Source organism: Myotis myotis, unplaced genomic scaffold, assembly GCF_014108235.1.
Source record: "Myotis myotis isolate mMyoMyo1 unplaced genomic scaffold, mMyoMyo1.p scaffold_m19_p_10, whole genome shotgun sequence".
Lineage (NCBI taxonomy): Eukaryota > Metazoa > Chordata > Mammalia > Chiroptera > Vespertilionidae > Myotis > Myotis myotis.
The window spans coordinates 39,159,279-39,177,660 of NW_023416314.1; the positions used below are offsets into that span (position 1 = coordinate 39,159,279).

Consider the following 18,382-nt stretch of genomic DNA (forward strand, 5'->3'; position numbering starts at 1 on the left):
ATCGATGTGTCTCTCTCACATCAGTATTTCTCTCCCTCTCATTTCCCCTCCCTTCCTCCCTTCCTGTCTCTAAAAATCAATGGGAAAAAAACAAGTGAGGATTAACAAAAAAATAATTTAAAAAAAGAAAAAGAACTTCACTCACCATGACCTCGCAGATCCAAAGCTACAATCCGACATTGAACCCTGCTAATGATCGCTGCCTAGGAGGAAAAGGAAATATAGTAAGATACATCTGGGTTAGCAAAATTTTCCCATTACCAATAACTTTGTTGAATGACCTGCCATCAGAATTTGAGGATCTCAGGACAATTGAAATAAAACTTTCCAATTTTAAGCAAAAATTTTTAAATGACAATTTTCTGCTTTTTTGGTGCATATGATGGTTTCATCCCAACTTCAAAATATAACTTTCTCTACTTGAATCCCTTCATAAACCTTAACTCTTCCTAGCTTTTCATGAAACACAGAGTGAGCATCTCTAAGCAATGATCCTCTGTATTCTATTAACTGTGATTTTCATCCATATTCCTTGGTTATCTTTTCCCTACTTCGGAAGGGAGATTCCCTAGATAAGGACCATGAGTCAGTTAATATCTTGGTTCAGGATATCACACAAAGTAACATTCAGATCATGAAATAATCCTGAAAGCAGTACAAGTCATAAAACCTACCAAAGATTTACTTTCAATGCAGGAGTACATACAAACTTGTATTGCAGTTAAATAAAAATATATTTTGAAAAGAACATATATGCATAGCCCATGGACATAAACAGTGCAGTGAAAGCTATAGGAGAGGGGGCAGGGACTGGGTGGAGGTGGGCAAAGAGGGGGAAATGGAGGACATCTGTAATAGTGTCTACAATTAAAAAAAAAGAAAGAAAGCATAATATCCTAGGGAATTACAATTTTAGAGGTTTAGATACTGTAAACTCATCTAAAACTGAATGCCTGAGTAAAGCACTTTATCAAGAACTGCACATCTTTTATTTATTCTCATAACCACTCTATTAACTAGATGGTATTATATCCATTTCACAGATTAAGAAACTAGAGCTTGGTAGATTAAGCTGTTTTGAGATTTAAACCTCAGTCTGTTTGAAATGAAAGCTTCTTAAAATTTTTGCTGTTATTATTTGTATACATGTGCCATCTCCATTTTTCCTATCTTTAGGATATATTCACAATTAAGTAGTCCCATTTGACTTAAATCATCATATGAACAAGAGGATAGCATGTATATTTAATTCTCCATTGTATCCATAGCACCTAGCATAATGTCTTGTACAAAGCAGGGGTTTACCAAGCATTTGCTGATTGGCTAATCTTATAAAAGAGTGAACTCTCATTTTCCTATTTGAGTAACCCATCACAATACCTGAGATATAGAATATACCTAGTAAATATTTGCTAACATAAATTGAATTAACTGAAAGAAGCAAAAGAAATCAGCAGACACTGCAGATTCAATTCTTGGCTTTAATCAATTCACACTTGTTTGGTCCCAGACCCCTTAGCAGTGGTTCTCAACCTTCCTAATGCCGCGACCCTTTAATACAGTTCCTCATGTTGTGGTGACCCCCAACCATAAAATTATTTTCGTTGCTACTTCATAACTGTAGTTTTGTACTGTTATGAATCGTAATGTAAATATCTGATATGCAGGATGTATTTAGGTGACCCCTGTGAAAGGGTCGTTCGGCCCCCAAAGGGGTCGTGACCCACATGTTGAGAACCGCTGCCTTAGAGGTACCAAAACTGAAAACAACTGGAGGCTGGCAAAATGTAGCCTGCTGAGGCTGCATGTATCAATGAGCTCCAACTGCTCCTCTGCTCTCTCAGCCAAACTTCAATTTCTGCTTAGTTCTGGATTTTCCCACAGCAATTATGCCAGTCTGTTATACCCATTACTTACTAATGGAGAAGTTATAGAAGCCCTAAGTATTGTATTATCCACTACATATGATAAACTTGATTACAACAACTATAGTAATAACTAATTTATTAAATATAAACAAGAGATAAATAATTCTGAAAAATTAATTTTCTAGAAACCTAAAGCTTACCCTTTAAAACACCATAATTCCCCTCTCTTAGTTATCATCCTTTAATAAATAATGATCACACACACACGTATGCCTTTGTGTTTTTGTTTTTGTTTTTCCTGTTACAAAAGCCAAAGTAGAAATGCTTTCTCTTGACAGTTAATAGAACTTGTTCAGGTGAATCTCTGGGGCCCCCCCCAAAAAACCCACAAAACATTTAATGTAAAAGGGTTTCTACTCAGGTCCAGAAATTTTATAGAATGATAGATAAAGAACATTAGGATATATTCACAATTAAATCCTACAACATGCACTATGCTGGAACACTACCAAGATGATGCTCCCCTTCCTCTGTAGAGGTCCTTGTCTGCTTTGAAATAGTCCCAGTCTTTAGAAGTTCTGCCTTATGTGTCTCAAAAATATGCCTCTATGGTTTCTGCCCTGAGTCTGTACTCTTAGGCAGTGCAGAACTGGTCTTCAGAGAAACATGACACTGGGGGCAGACAGAGGTAGGTTTAAGTTCTGGTGCAGTGAATGGCTGTTATTTCTCTAAATTTTAACGTTCTCATCTGCCTACCCTCACAGAAATATAAAAAGAATTAAATGGGAACATGTAGGTAAGCACTTATCACAGTACCTGGTACATAATAAATGTTTAAAAGTTGTGGTTGATTTTTAAAAAAATTAATATTACAGTTGAAAGCAAATATTATGCCTCCCATGTCTGCTTTTCTTAGGCCAAACATTCAGCTGAATGCTACGGTTTCTAATCCTGGCTGGGCAAGTTTGTTTGCCAATCTCCTCTTAACTTGTGGGATAGAGAACTGAATACAATCTTTGAATTCATCTTTGGAAATTAATGTAAACTTTTTCCTTTAAAAACAGTGTACATTAAAGAAAAAAACAATCTTTAAGTTATAAAATAAAAAACATACAACTGAAAGAAAACCTAGAAAATAGAAAAACAGAAAGAAAGCTTTTCCCATACTGTCCAGAATTATTTTAAAAGGTTGTATAATATTTTGTCTTATAGGTACATACAGTTTATTTAACCATTTACTTATTGTTGGACATTGGGATTGTTAATTTTAGACAAATAGCTTTTCCCATTTTTGGTATTTTTCCTTATAAGTACAATTTCTGTGTTAACTGGTATAAATATTTGATGATTCATCACTGTAAATTACTTTCCAAAAAAGCTCTATTTACAGTGCCACCAGCAATGTTTGAAACTTTCGTTTTCTAAGTATCTTTGCCAACAGAGGATTTTTAAAAAATATATATTAATTTGATATTTAAAACAATGATACCTTTTATGAATCATATTTAATTACTAGTGAGGATAAACATTCTGTTTGTTCTCCATGAACTATTTATTCCTGTCCTTTGGCCTCATGTCTCCTGGAGTTTGTAATTTTTCTAACACATTATACAACTTGTTTATGTATCAGTTATATGTAAATGACTTACTGACATTTGATAAAGCCTTTAGGAAAATTACATACTTTTCTGCTTTCTTGAATAAGAGACAATGAACAAAATTTAATCTTTTAATTGTTAGGAGTTGGTATTAACTTATTCAAGGAAGAACTACTGAGCATCAACTCCATGCCAGGCTCTGTGTGCTAGACCTATAGGGTGAATAAGGCACAGATCTGCTCTCAAGGTTCTCATGATCTAGCATCAATCACAGTTGTTCATCTCTTCCTTTGGCTGCCAATATACTTGTCCTCCTGCTATGCAAAGGCCTTTTTGCTTCTATTTTATTGCCTTTTTTACCAAATATCATCTGGGCAAAGATCTCAGGGAAAATCTGCCTCTCAGGATGATGAAACACTTGAGCTTATTCCTGCTATTCGCCACAGCTGCCTTCTGGATTCACAGACACAATTCAAAGCACAATCTCATATCAACGCATTCAGTGGGCTGGTACTCTGCAGGAATAACAAAAAAAAAAAAGGGCAGGCAAATTTAACCAGCCAAGTCCAAGCTATTATTAAGTCAATTGAGTGGTAGAGAATTCCCTTGGTTACACAAGTAAACCAGGTAAGCAACTGGGACACAGTGATTTATCTACAAAAGGAGTTTCACAAAGTGTGAGAATCAGTAGACACTTCAGATTCAATTGTTTCAGAAAAAAGGAATCAAGTGGTCAAATACATTTAGGAGACATAGTTGAAATTTAATAGACTTCGAAAAACATCCTAAAGGCTTTAATAAAATACTGATATGCAGGATGAATTTCCAAGAGAGAATAAGAAAAGGATATCATATGTAATATTGCTCGAACTCATTTAATCACAAAATCCCTATTTCATTAATTTCTCATGGAATTTGTAATCTGTAGAATATATCTTTGTAAAAGAGATATCTTCTACAATAACAAATATAATAATATCAGCAGCTATTTATCAATCACCTCCTCTATGCTAGGCACTTTCCATGTTATTTCATTGTTCCAATCAATGGATAAAAATATTTAATATCAATACATGCCAACAAATAGCTTATTATAGTATTTGTACAAGGCTTTATAATCTACAAAGTTTTTATATTCATTATTTCAAATAATCTTCAAAGAAGCCTTGAAGTCTAAAGAGACTGTATTTAGAGAATAAAGGCTTATGTGGCTTGCTCAAGGGCTAAAATGACTTTCACGAGGATGTATTACGAGTACTGGTAAAACTGGAGCTAGAAATCACATCTTCTGAACTCCACTTCATTGTTCCTTCTTTTAGTGTCAAAAGCAATAGCTGTTTTGTGGGAAGTATGTTCTCTAGCCCTACCTGGATCCCTCATCTCTAAGGATTCTGAATGCTCAAAGAGGTAATGTTACCTCTGATTTTCCACCAGACTATAAAAGAGTTGCTCAAAGTTCAAAGAATACAGTGAAGCCACCTCTAGCCTACATATGTAATTCTTATAAATTTTATAAAACCTTGTAACCCATTAAGAACTATCCTTGGTTTTCCTATCCACAGGCTACTTTTTGCCAAATTTCTTATGAGGCAGTCTGGAGTCACTATCCCTAGCAAGTTTCAGTACAGTTATCTGAATGTGACATGACAATTAAGACAGTGCCTCTTTCCTTACAAGTCTTCAACATGTTAGCTGCCCCGTGACAGTGTATTAGCTTAGAGCAGAGCCAGGCAAGTCATGGTACATGAGCCACTTCTGGGGGCTCTGACTTTGGTTCAGGGCAACTGGAGTATTTTTTATTACTATAGCTGCTACATTAGGAAAATGATGCTATTATTTGTTCATTTCAGAAAAACATCCCTGAGCATACAATATGTGATAGGTAAAAATAAACTATGATCTTTACCTCTAAAAAAGCTTACAATTGACCTAGCCCCTGGTCGGCAAACTACGGCTTGCGAGCCACATGCGGCTCTTTGGCCTCTTGAGTATGGCTCTTCCTAAGCCTTAGGAGTACCCTAATTAAGTTAATAACAATGTACCTACCTATATAGTTTAAGTTCAAAAAATTTGGCTCTCAAAAGAAATTTCAATCGTTGTACTGTTGATATTGGGCTCTGTTGACTGATGAGTTTGCCGACCACTGCCCTAGTCAGTTTTTCTAAGTGGTTAGAGTGTGGGCCTGCAAACTGAAGGGTCGAAGGTTCGATTCCAGTCAAGGGCATGTACTTTGGTTGCAGGCACATCCCCAGTAGGGGGTGTGCAGGAGGCAACTGATCGATGCTTCTCTTTCATCGATGTTTCTAACTCTCTATCCCTCTCCCTTCCTCTCTGTAAAAAATCAATAAAAATATATATTTTTAAAACCAGGTGATATTTGGCCTACCATAATAAATACATACTCTCTCTCTCCTCCCCTCCCCTTCTTCCCTCCCTTCCACTTTCTAAGAAAAGTCAATGGAAAATATATCCTTTAATGAGGACTAACAAAACAAAACAAAACAAAAAAACTTACTATCTAGTAGAGGAATGTAAATGTCTAAAGCTATGCTACTAAGAACCTGAAATGTGGCTAGTCCAAATTGAAATGTGCTATAAGTATAAAAGACACACTGGATATCAAAGACAGTATAAAAAATAATGTGCAATATCTTAACAGTAACTTTTAGACTGATTACCTGTGGGAATGATAAGATTTTGGGTACAATGGATTAAGTAAAACATGTTAAAATTAATTTCACCTGTTTCTTTTTAGCTATTTAATATCCCTACTCTGAAATTTAAAATTACATATATGACTGGCATTGTATCTTTATTGGACAGCACAGGTCTAGACACATGAAAGAGCCTGGCACTTATGGGCAAATCATACAGCTATATCCTAAAGCAAGAGATAGGAAGTAGCAAACAAAGCAGGGGACAAATCATTTAATAACAGTTGAATAAGAACCTATGTGTCAAGAATTGTTTCAGGCATTTGGGAAACAAGAAAGAGTAAGACATTACCCTGTTCTCAAGGAATTCATATTCTAAAAGAAGAGACCAGATGGTGATTTTATACTTAATCCCAATAATCCTGCCAGAAACAAAATGATTATTCGGAAGCCTCTTCAGCTCCACACTCGTCTGGCTCTGGGTACCTAGTGCTGCATTCCCAACTGCTCCCATTTTCTGTCCCTCAGACTCCCTAGTGGTAAACAGAGGACGTATGTATATCTGCTTGATACACATAAGATATGACAATTTTACTTTACATAGGAATATTGCCAGTATCTTCCTTAGCAGTATCTCTCTTTACACATGGACCACCCCACCCCAGAGTCAAGGATATTAGGAAGCATTCACACAGATACACATTCACACAGATACACATCCTCTATTCTAGACCAGGTTATTATCAACCAAATATTGCTTACTTCCTAATAGCTCACAGGTACCATTAAGTGCAAAGCATCATTTGTAAAAAAGAAGGATTATTTCCCAAATACTTATGGGACATCTCTATGTATAAAGTACAATAGGCTCTATGAGGGAGATAAATAAAAGATAGACATTATTTCTATTTAAAGCACCTCAATAGAATATGTCTGCTTCTCCATTACTTAGATCACTGAAATACAGACCCCCACTTTTGACAAGACACAAATTCCATCCCCCTCATCGCAATGAAATATCTGTAAAACATTTTACAAACCGTTTGAAGAAATCATGCACTGAAGCTCACCCCAGTTAAGAACCTTTACCTTAAAGAACAAGTGATATTTGGCCTACCATAATAAATACAGAATCAACTCACATCCATAACCTTCTTATAATCAAGCCAAAGAGTGAGCACAAAAGGAAGAGTTAGGCTAGTAAAATTCATCCAAAATTAAACAATAATTGCATTTATATCAACTTCTACTATCAACTACTTACCGTGAACACAGCCCAGGAAAGGGCGGAATGGCCTCCTCCATGCAAAAGGAGTAGGACTGGACCCTCTGAACCACTCTTATAAACTCGAAAAGAGTATGAATAGTTAAAGATAACATATCTAAACTTTGTTCATTGAAGTTTTTGATTAGTCATAATAATGCTGATTAGAAAACTAACTTATGCAGCATGAAGTTACATGTAAAGCTGCAGACTTCTAAACTTAAGAGATACTTCAATGTAAGTTTCTGGCTTTGAAGCATGAGACCAGTATGACTATTTTATCAATGGGGGGAAAAATGCTTTCCTTTGCGCGAATGAGAACATACCCCTGGTTTCTAGACACAAAAAACCAGTTCAATTCACTTCACTCATGAAACTTTACCCTGGGCCCTTAGGAAATATACCAGTTTCAGAAATTTAATTCTTAATCCCTTCCCCATGCATTAGACAATTATAGCCACATAAAATACTGGCATTGACTTATAGGTAATATTCCATGCCACACACAAAAACAGGTGGAGAATAAAAATGAAATAAACAATAGTAATAAAGAACATTTTAGGAACTACTACATAAGTCTTCTACTTAAACAATATTATAAGCTTACTAAAGAATAAGCCATTTTGCAAAGGATATATCCTTGCCAGTTTCATTCTCTACTTCTACATCTTCCATGGACTCAAAGTACTGACTCCAAGAAACAGGGGAAAAATCCCGTTTTCTTCCAGGGCTATGGAAATAAAAAGAGGAAGAGAGATTTCAAGTAAAAAATAGTTATGCATTAAATGATTAAAATCTTTTTTTAAAAAATATATCTTTATTGATTTCAGAGAGGAAGGGAGAGGGAAAGAGAGAAACATCAATGATGAGAGAGAATCACTGATTGGCTGCCTCCTGCACGTCCCCTAATGGGGATCGAGCCCGCAACCCAGGCATGTGCCCTTGACCAGAATAGAACCTGGGACCCTTCAGTCTGCAGGCTGACGCTCTATCCACTGAGCTATCCACTGAGCCAAACCAGCTAGGGCAATGATTAAAATCTTGATCAAACAAATGCTAAATGAAAATCTGCAAAGAAAATAGCAAGGGTATTTTTTCCTTAAAGATATGAAGAGTTTTCATACACAAAGTATTACACTTAAAATTCAAATATGTTTATCTTAAAATTCAAATATATTTTAAGAGTAAAAAAAATTTAGGATTTGAGGAAATTAATTAGTATATTTTAATCACAAATGTATTCCGTGTATATATATACCACAAAACCCAGTAGCTCTTTCTCCTATTCTTGGCTATAGGCTCATTCTTATCCTCTTAACCTGCTACAATAATTGTTTTGGTCACTTATGGTTCTTCATACCTTTAATCCCTCACATAATTTCACATTTATTATTTCCCAGCCAGTAAATATTCAACCCTTCATAGAAGGCAATATCAATACCTTGAATTTTTAAGAATTTATCCAAATACAGTGGGGCCTTGACTTACGAGTTTAATTCGTTCCGAGACCGAGCTCGTTAAGGAGCTCGTTAACTCAAATTACTCTATCAACTCAATGCAAAAAATCGGTGGAGAGACAGCTGATATCTCAAAAAACTCGTTAGTCGGGACACTCGTAAGTCAAGGCCCCACTGTATACGCTCACAAAGAAGTGAAATAACTTATCTATTCAAGGTAGCATCATTTGTAATAGAGAAAACAACCTAAATATCCATTAACAGGTGAGTGATTAAAATAAATTATAAATAAAGAAATAACATTTAGTTGTTAAAAGAAGGAAATATTTATATACTGATAAGATTCTTTATATATGGGGAAGATACACTGTTATGTAAATAAACAAACATGATGCACATACTACCAATTGGGTAAAAATGGGAAATATGTATAAACTAGAGGCCTGATGCATGAAATTCGTGCAAGAGTAGGCCTTCCTTCCCCCGGCAGCCAGCACTGGCTTCCCTCTGGCACCCGGGACCCGGGCTTCCCTCATAGCCCCAGCTTCATCCTGAAGGTTATCTGGTCTAATTAGCATATTATGCTTTTATAATTATAGATATGATTGCTTATATATGTTTAGTGTATTTCTGGAAGAACAGTGATATAACATTGTTGGTATCTTGGGAGATAAGAAGGACAATCTTCAATATATATCCCTTTCTATCTTTTGATTTTTGAACCATGTATTATTTAAAATTGTAAGATTATTTTAAAACAAAAACAACCAATAAATGTCTATTTACAACCTGTCTTCAATCTTGGATGGGACACACGAAAGACATCCTAAGCCTTCCCCCATTTCAGTGATGGCGAACCTATGACACATGTGTCAGAGGTGACACACGAACTCATTTTTTTTGGTTGATTTTTCTTTGTTAAATGGCATTTAAATATATAAAATAAATATCAAAAATATAAGTCTTTGTTTTACTATGGTTGCAAATATCAAGAAATTTCTATATGTGACACGGCACCAGAGTTAAGTTAGGGTTTTTCAAAATGCTGACACGCTGAGCTCAAAAGGTTCGCCATCACTGCCCTATTTCCACACCTTCTTCCCAATAATGAAGGAAATTCAGAATTATATTGAAGCATCCATCTTATATAAAAACTGCTGTTTGAAATTTTAACCCTGCTATTTCTGACTTCTGTAAATGCTTGCTGGCTTAAATAATAAGAAAAATAAGACTACTCCCATTTCAGAGAGGTCATTAAAGCTTCCCCAGACGAAGTTATCAGTGCTGGCACCAGGCCAAGCCTCTGGTTGAGGTCTCAAAGCCCCAGCACATAGAGCCCTTTAAAAACTTGCAAAGGGAAGCGGAAAAACCCCATATTTGGGAGACAAAGAAGGTAAAATAGTATAAATATGGGAAACTTCATGTGTGATTTCACCCAGAATTTGAGAGACATTTTCCTCTGGGCCCGCACGTAATAAATGTAACTCCATCTCTCTAAGTGTTGCTTGGTTCTTCTCCGGTTTTTCTGTAACAATATGAGCAGCAAAACACTTCCTGCCAAACATCTTCCTGTATATGCCATGGGGCTGAATGGAGAATATATACAAACTATAATACAAAGCCCTCTTTAAGACTTAAGTTAATACAAAAGTATTCTAGGTGGCTATAATACTGGAAAGAATTATAAGGGAGCAGCTCAACAGTCAGGTATATCTTCTTTCAAAAATCAAGGATTTATTAAATATTTACTCTCTTATAGACATTGAGACAGGTCAGTTCTCAATACATCCTATATAATAAAAGCCTAATAAGCTGTGTCTGGTCATCAGGTCGTCTATTCAACCAATCAAAGTGTAATATGCTAATGATATGCTAAGGCCGCTCAACCACTCGCTATGATGTGCACTGACCATCAGGGGGCAGATAGTCAACCGGTCTATCAGTCGCTATGATGTGCACTGACCACCAGGGGGCAGATGCTCTGACTGTTAGGTTAGCTTGCTGCTGGGGTCTGGCTGTTTGGGACTGAGTGAGAAGAGCTGAACACACCCTGGAGCCCTCCCGTTGTCCCCCATGGCTGGCCAGCCTCCCGTATCCCTCCCCGGCCCTGATCAGGCAACGGTGGGGTCCCTCAGCCTGGCCTGTGCCCTCTTGCAATCTGGGGGCCCTCAGGGGATGTCAGAGAGCCGGTTTCAGCCTGATCCCGCAGGCCAAGCTGAGGGACCCCACTGGTGCACGAATTTGTGCACCAGGCCTCTAGTGTAATAATAAAATCACCTAGGGAGCTTTTAGAAATACTGATGATTGGGTCTCACTTCTAGAAATTGATTTAAATGGTCTGAGGTGTGATGAGGCACTAATTTTTCAAGTTCTAGAAGTTGAAAGAGGGGTGTTAAAAATGCAAAGGTAAAGTATAGGATTTGGAATGAGAAAGGAGTTCAAATTCCTCACAGTTCCTACTTTTTCCCTTAATTCCCTACAAATTCCTAATGCAGTATGGGCTTAGAAAATTCAAATTATTTAAACTTCTTCTGCCTTTTATTGTAGTGACTAAATAAAATAACGTATTTTTTAAAAATCTAATATACCTGGCATTTGGTGGTTTCTCAGTAAATAAGTAATCCTATCTCCTGATAGAAAAACTGTCTCTGTGACAGTAAATTACAACTTTAGCCTAGACCAATTTTTTTTTCATTTGCTGGTTGCACTTGAATTCTTACTGGAAAACTAAAAGCAAAACTCTTAATTCTACCGACTCATCAGTCACTCACAAATCCACCTATGCATATACTGATTTCAAGTATAACAACCACAACATGGCATGCCAAGCATTTATATAAGGGCCTCTTATATAAATGGATTTTTTATATCATCATAGTAATAGTACCTAACATTTACTGTACACACAGGCACTGTGCCAAATACAGGCAGGATTCCATTTAACCCTCACAAAATTTTGAGTTATTTTCATCCCCATTTCACAAATAAAAACAGATTTAGAGATGTAAAGTAACTTGTCCAAGGTTATACAACTACTAAGTGGCAGTGGCAGCATTCAAATCCAGTTCCACCACTCTTCAAACCCTCTGCTATTTACCTCAATGCTATATTAATAATTCTTAGATTCATCTTAGATTCATTCTTATTCAAAAGTAATAAGGCTTTAGGACATATTATCAGAGGTTTCCTTTTCACAGTCTAAGTATGGTTGACTTTGTCAAGGCCACAGGAACTTTCCAAGTTGGCTAGGTACCAGTTAAAGAAAAATTACTTCCTAAAAACAGAAATTCTTCCTAGGAGAATACCCTCCACTTCTAATTTCCTTCATTAAAAAAAAAAAAGTTCCAGGGATTACCCAATTTACACCAACATATAGGTAATTCCCATTTGATAAAAGCACCAATAGTCTATACCTCCAAATGTTACTCCTGCTCCCAGAGATTTTTCTAGCATACTTATAATATCTTCATTTGAACACACAATTGTTTATAGACTCCACTACTTCAGGTAATTTTGCAACTAATGTTAGACATGAAGTAGATAACAAGGACCTTAAATTAATCTTTACATACTTGCTAGAATAGATAATGCCTGTTCTCAATAAGCTAATGTCAAATACCTAAATATCTAACATAATGTACAGTTAAATAACCTAAGAGGTATGGTTAAAGTGCTATGAATGTTCAAGGAGGAAAGAAAGATTACTTTCAGCTTGGGAAATAAAGAGAGACTTCAGAGGAAAAATAATATTTAAGCTAGTAATTGAAGAACAGACAAAATACAGACTAACGGAAATAGGGAGGAGGAAAGAAGACATTTCATGTAGAGAAAAGGATACAAATAAGGACCCAATATGGTGCCAGTCATAGGGGGCACTGATAAAAAAAACAAAAATTTAAAAATAGCTAACTGCAATATGTAGGAATAAGTACAGCAGTTCTGAAAAACTAAAGGAAGCGGATACAACTGAAAGCAGGTAGTGGAGAAGGAATAATATTAGATATAATAAAGAAAGGAATATAATATGCCCCACTTCTGTTATTTGTGTGTTAGGGCCCTAAAAGTCAAAGAGGGTTTGGATGGTGTTGTAGAAAACGAGGAGCCAATTGAAGTATTTTAAAAAGATAAATGTGGTAAAAGATACAAAATAGACTTGATTCTGGAAAATATGTTGCAGTAACTTGGTTAGAAGATGGGAGTCTAGACTGGTAATAGAATTAAAAAGGAAGAACACATAGAAAGTCTTTTCAAAAAGACAATCAACATATCTCAGGAATGTTAAAGATATGAAAAACAGTAGAATCAAAGTCAATTCTAAAGTTCTGAACTAACAGAGAGATGAATTATTAAGTCCTCAACTTATAAATAAAAATCTCTGGGATGTAAATATATAGAGAAAATTTTGATGTCACAATCAAGTTTATTTCAAACCTAACAAAATAAATGTATAATTTCCTCCCATCTCCTGCTACCAGAAAAAGGAGTCTGGCAGAGAGGGAACAAAATAGTGCTTGAAACACAAAGGAAATATGGCTTTGGTCTAAACCACAAAATTCAAATTGTTTATGGACCCTTTGCCATTATCATAGACCCTGTTAAGAATCTTGATGAGCACTATAAAGTTTCACTCTTTAAAAAAAAAAAAAAAGCACAAATATATATTTTACGTACAGTTCCATTGGCTTCAGAAAACCCATCTATGAATCCCAAATTAAGAACCCTTGTCATATTTTGACCGTAACAACCTATTTCCAGCAGAAAGAATAATTTTTTAAAAAAAGGAGATACAAAACTCTTAATACGTCCTAAACCTAAATTAATTTTCCATTTGCTACTGACTAAAGATTTGTTTTCATAACCCATTTCTGCCTTTATTATTTCTGTGAACTTTGGCAAGTCACTTAACTTCTCTAAGCCAGAGTTCCTTCATGTCAGATGGAGTTATACCGCCTATTTTATAGGGGTTGATATGAGAATTAAAGTAGCCTGCTTACCCTTTGGTTACTCTCAAATTAGCCTGTGCTAATTTGCTACTAATGTGAGATCCATGAGAGCATGAATGTTCTGCATCTGTTCATCAATGTACTCTCAGAGTCTGACACATTGATGATTACCTGTCAACACTATGAAATGAGCTAATGTGTGTAAAGCACTTACCTTAGTGTCTCAATAAATGTTTTTATTATGATTACTAGAGGCTCGGTGCACAAAAATTTGTGCACTCAGGGGGGTCCCTCAGCCCGGCCTGTGCCTTCACACAGTCTGGGAACCCTTGGGGGATGTCCACCTGTTGACTTAGGCCTGCTCTCCGGGGGATTGGGCCTAAGCTGGCAGTCAAGACATCCCTCTGGCAGCCCGGCAGCCCTCGGGGGATGTCCACTTGCCAGCGGGGAGCAGACCTAAGCTGCAGTCGGACATCCTTAGCGCTGCTGAGGAGGCAGGAGAGGCTCCCGCCACCACTGCTGTACTGGCAGCCGTCAGCCTGGCTTGTGGCTGAGCAGAGCTCCCCTGTGGGAGCACACTGACCACCAGGGGGCAGCTCCTGCATCGAGCATCTGCCCCCTGGTGGTCAGTGTGTGTCATAGTGACCAGTCATTCCCAGTCATTCTGCTGTTAAGGTCAATTTGCATATTACCCTTTTATTATATAGGATTATTAGGTTTTGAGGCTAATAAGCAGAATTCTCCATACTGAATCCTCATAGTTTCCAGTAAAAGGTAATGGAACATACCCAGATGGCATGACTCAGTGGATAAAGCATCAGCCTGCGGACTGAGTGGTTCTGGGTTCGATTCTGGTCAAGGGCACATGCCTGGGTTGCAGGCTCGATCCCCAGTAGGAGGCATGCAGGAGGCAGCAGATAATGATTATCTCTCATCAGTTATCTCTCATCATTAATGTTTTTATCTCTCTCTCCTTTCCTCTCTGAAATCAAGGGGAATGATAAACATGCAGTTTGAGACTATGGGGCATGGAGGTGTCCTTGGGAAGAAAAAAACAGATTTACAAAGAGCTGAAAATGTTCTATTTCATAAGGTAGGTGGTGGATATATGAGAATTTATTTTTCTTCGAACTGTACATATAATTTAAAAATACTTTGTGTGTGTAATATATCTAATAATTTAAAAACCTTTGAAAAATCTGTAAAATTTTTCTTAATATGGTCATTCACGTTAAATAACATATCAGGTCCATTTTCCTTTGGAAAATTCCATTCCTGACACCTTCCATTCATCTGCTCCAAAACTGCTTCTTCTGTGGGTATGATGAATTGTCATTTCACTATCATCTTGAGAATTCCTTTTGCCTTTCTCCTATGTTGAAACCCTGATTACCAAATCCCGTATTTTTTTTTTTGATGCATTACTTTATTTTGATGAAACATATGGTCCATTAGCTTCCTGGGAAAAGGAGATTTTCAAACTTTACATGTCAGAAAATGCCATTACCCCATTTTCACACTTGACTGGCAGTTTTCTTAGGTATAAAAATTTTATGTTGGGGACTGCTTGCTTCATGGTAATTAGGTAACTTGATCGATACAACTTTGGAAATGTTTTAAATGACATGCACATGTGTTTAAAAATATATTAATATATAAAAATAAATGTGTATTATATTTTATTACATTACATTACATATAATTATATTCATTCATTCATTCATTCATTCATTCTTAAATGCACAGATGAACTGGCATGAAAGTAAGGAATATGGAACATTGAGAGCAAAAGTTAAGGTGGAAACCCAGAGAGGCATTCAGTCCATTAAAGTTAGCTTTTATCTTGATGGCATTTGCCAACTAACTGAACTTTAGGTTTTGGGGGTTCCCTGGGGTATACCACACAAAGCCCAAGGTGGGGACTGAGTAGGAAACCTTTCACCCATAAAGCTGGGATTGCAAAGTATTATATAACCAGTGAAAGGGTAAAGTAAAACTAACTCTCTGCTCCCTAACCCAATTCTAAGACTAAGGAAAAAAATTCCTGTCCTGAAACTTGATATTGAGAGGGAGAAGAAAAACAAACCAAAAATCCTTCTCAAGACAGCTCTCATACTAATTTTAGCTAAATTCATACCACTTATATGTTCCAAGAAATTTCAAGTTAAGAATTTAGTTTAAAGTCAACCCTTAAGGTAGTGCCCTTAAGACCCCAACATGAGCAAAGGCAAATCTTCTTTGAAATCAACCTTCATTCTAGGACAAAAAACTCCCGAAGTTCCAAAACAAATGACCACTTCACAGTCAAAAAGCATAAATCATGTGAGGAAGATGTATAAAGACTTCTCATATTGAAATTACCAAATAGAATACAAAATAACTTTAATATGTCTTTTAAAAGAATAGAAACTTGAAAATAAATACAACTTTTAGAATGAAAGAATATAATTAAAAAAATAAATGGTCAGCTAAAGGAAAGAGTAAACATACATTTGTTCACATATATGTAGATATATCTAGAATATAACATAAAAACAAAAGATGAAAAAATATGAAAGAAGTTAGAAATATGGGAGAGAAATAAGACTTGCATATGTCAGATCAGAGTTCCCACAGGAAATTAGAGAACGGATAAAGGCACCATTTGTAGAGTAATAGCTGTAAATTCCAGAACTGAAACTTCAAACTACAGATTCATAAAGCCCAAGGAATTACAAGATTTTAAGAGAATTACTATGTTGCAGTTAAACGGCAGGACATTAAAGACAATTATGTTAAAAGTAGCCCCCCTCCGCCCTGATATGAAAGGATCTATGCAAGTTTGTTCATTTCAGCACTACCTGAAATATAAAATTATGGGAAGAACCCAATGTCTATCAATAAGTAGAGTGGTTGAATAAATTATGTTATATCCACATAGTGGAGTACTATGCACCTGAAAAAAAATGAAAAAGATTTCTATATACTGCTAAGGAGTAATAGAGATATATTAAATTTTAAAAAGTCATATGCAGCACAGCTGGGATGGCTCGGTGCTTGAGCACTGACCCATGAACCAAGAGGTCACTGAGTGGATTCCTAGTCAAGGCACATGCCAGGTTGCGGGCTCAAGCCCCAGTAAGGGGCATGCAGGAGGCAACTGATCGATGTTTCTCTCTCATCGATGTTTTTATCTTTCTATTCCTCTCTCTTCCCATTTCTCTAAAATCAATAAAAACGTATTTTTTAAAAAATATGCAGAGGCGTATATGAAATGCTATCTTCTATCAAAGAAAGGGGGATTATAAATATATACATATAATTTTTTTAAAGTAAAAGAATTAAACAAAAACTAATGAAAATGGTTATCTGTAGGGCACTGGAGGAGAAAAAGGCAAATGCTATCCTTTTCTGAATACACACACACTGTTTATACTTCCAACTTTGGAGTCATGTAAATAATTTGTGTGCTTTTTTATTTCTAAATATATTAAAGTTTGTAGAAACTAATCACCAACAGTAATAAAGAAGGGAGAAAATTAACCTAATGGCATACAACATTTATTTCAAGTGACTTTAAAACACAATTACTTAGAAAAAGAAAAAAAAATAAGCACAATTACCTGACTGTACATCTCTGGTGAGACATACTTTAAGGAAAAAAAGAACATAACAATAAAAATCTTAAATAGTATTCCATAATCACACTGTTGGTAGTTTTTGTTGGTAGTATAATTGGTTATTTTGAACATCACATGTGTGCATATTTATATACTTATATGTCTATATAATAAAAACCTAAGCAACTGTTACAGCGGAACAACAAGAATGACAAGAATGACCAACCGGTCACTATGATGCACAGTGACCACCAGGGGGCAGACGCTCAATGCAGGAGCTGCCCCCTGGTGGTCAGTGCGCTCCCACAGTGGGAGCGCCGCTCAGCCAGAAACCAAGCTCCCCATGGGGATCGGGCCTAAACCGGCAGGCGGACATCCCCCAAGGGCTCCCAGACTGCAAGACGGCACAGGCCGGGCTGAGGGACCCCCCGTCCAAGTGCACGAATTTCGTGCCCAGGCCACTAGTACTATAGAAAGTAGGTAGTTAGGTTAATGTCATTAGAAACTAAGATTTCCATTGTAAAAGCAGAGAGATAATTATATGAAATCAAAGTAAAGAAACACACGGCAATCTTATTTGAATTGGAAATATCAATGAATTCATTTTGTCTTGATTCCTTTTGTCTTAAAAAGTACATTCTAGCTCTCTGCCCATTGCAAAGGCCTACATCAATAATCAACCTAGTAGCAACCTTGTTCATTAGACTCTACATATAAGTGAGATCATATGGAATTTGTCTCTGTCTGGCTTATTTCACTTAGCATAATAATCTCCAAGTCCATCCATGCTGTTACAAAAGAGTTCCCTTTTTTTTTTTTACACCCGTGTAGTATTCCATTGTGTACCACAGTTTTTTTAGTCACTCATCTACTGTTTTAAATACCATTTTCAGCTTCTAGAAGATGCCTGTATTACTTGCTTCAGAGATTCTTCCTCCATTTTCAAAGCCAGCAAGCAAAATAGCATCTTCAAATTTCCCTTAAATTTTGACTACTCTT

General features: G+C 36.3%; 1 protein-coding gene across 8 annotated transcripts in view; it reads right to left on the reverse strand.

The window, feature by feature from the left end:
- The window catches only part of PPME1 (protein phosphatase methylesterase 1), a 91,862-nt gene that overhangs the window by 61,592 nt on the left and 11,888 nt on the right, over nucleotides 1–18,382 (reverse strand). For all 8 annotated transcript variants that reach the window (XR_004970381.1, XM_036325010.1, XM_036325007.1 and 5 more), the window contains 3 exons: nucleotides 8,021–8,114; nucleotides 7,385–7,477; nucleotides 146–203 (listed from right to left, as the gene is read on the reverse strand). Coding sequence is in view for 7 of the 8 variants with exons in the window: in XM_036325010.1 (XP_036180903.1) it covers nucleotides 146–203; nucleotides 7,385–7,477; nucleotides 8,021–8,114 (245 nt within the window). In the remaining variant the exon portion in view is untranslated. The remainder of the gene's footprint in view (nucleotides 1–145; nucleotides 204–7,384; nucleotides 7,478–8,020; nucleotides 8,115–18,382) is intronic.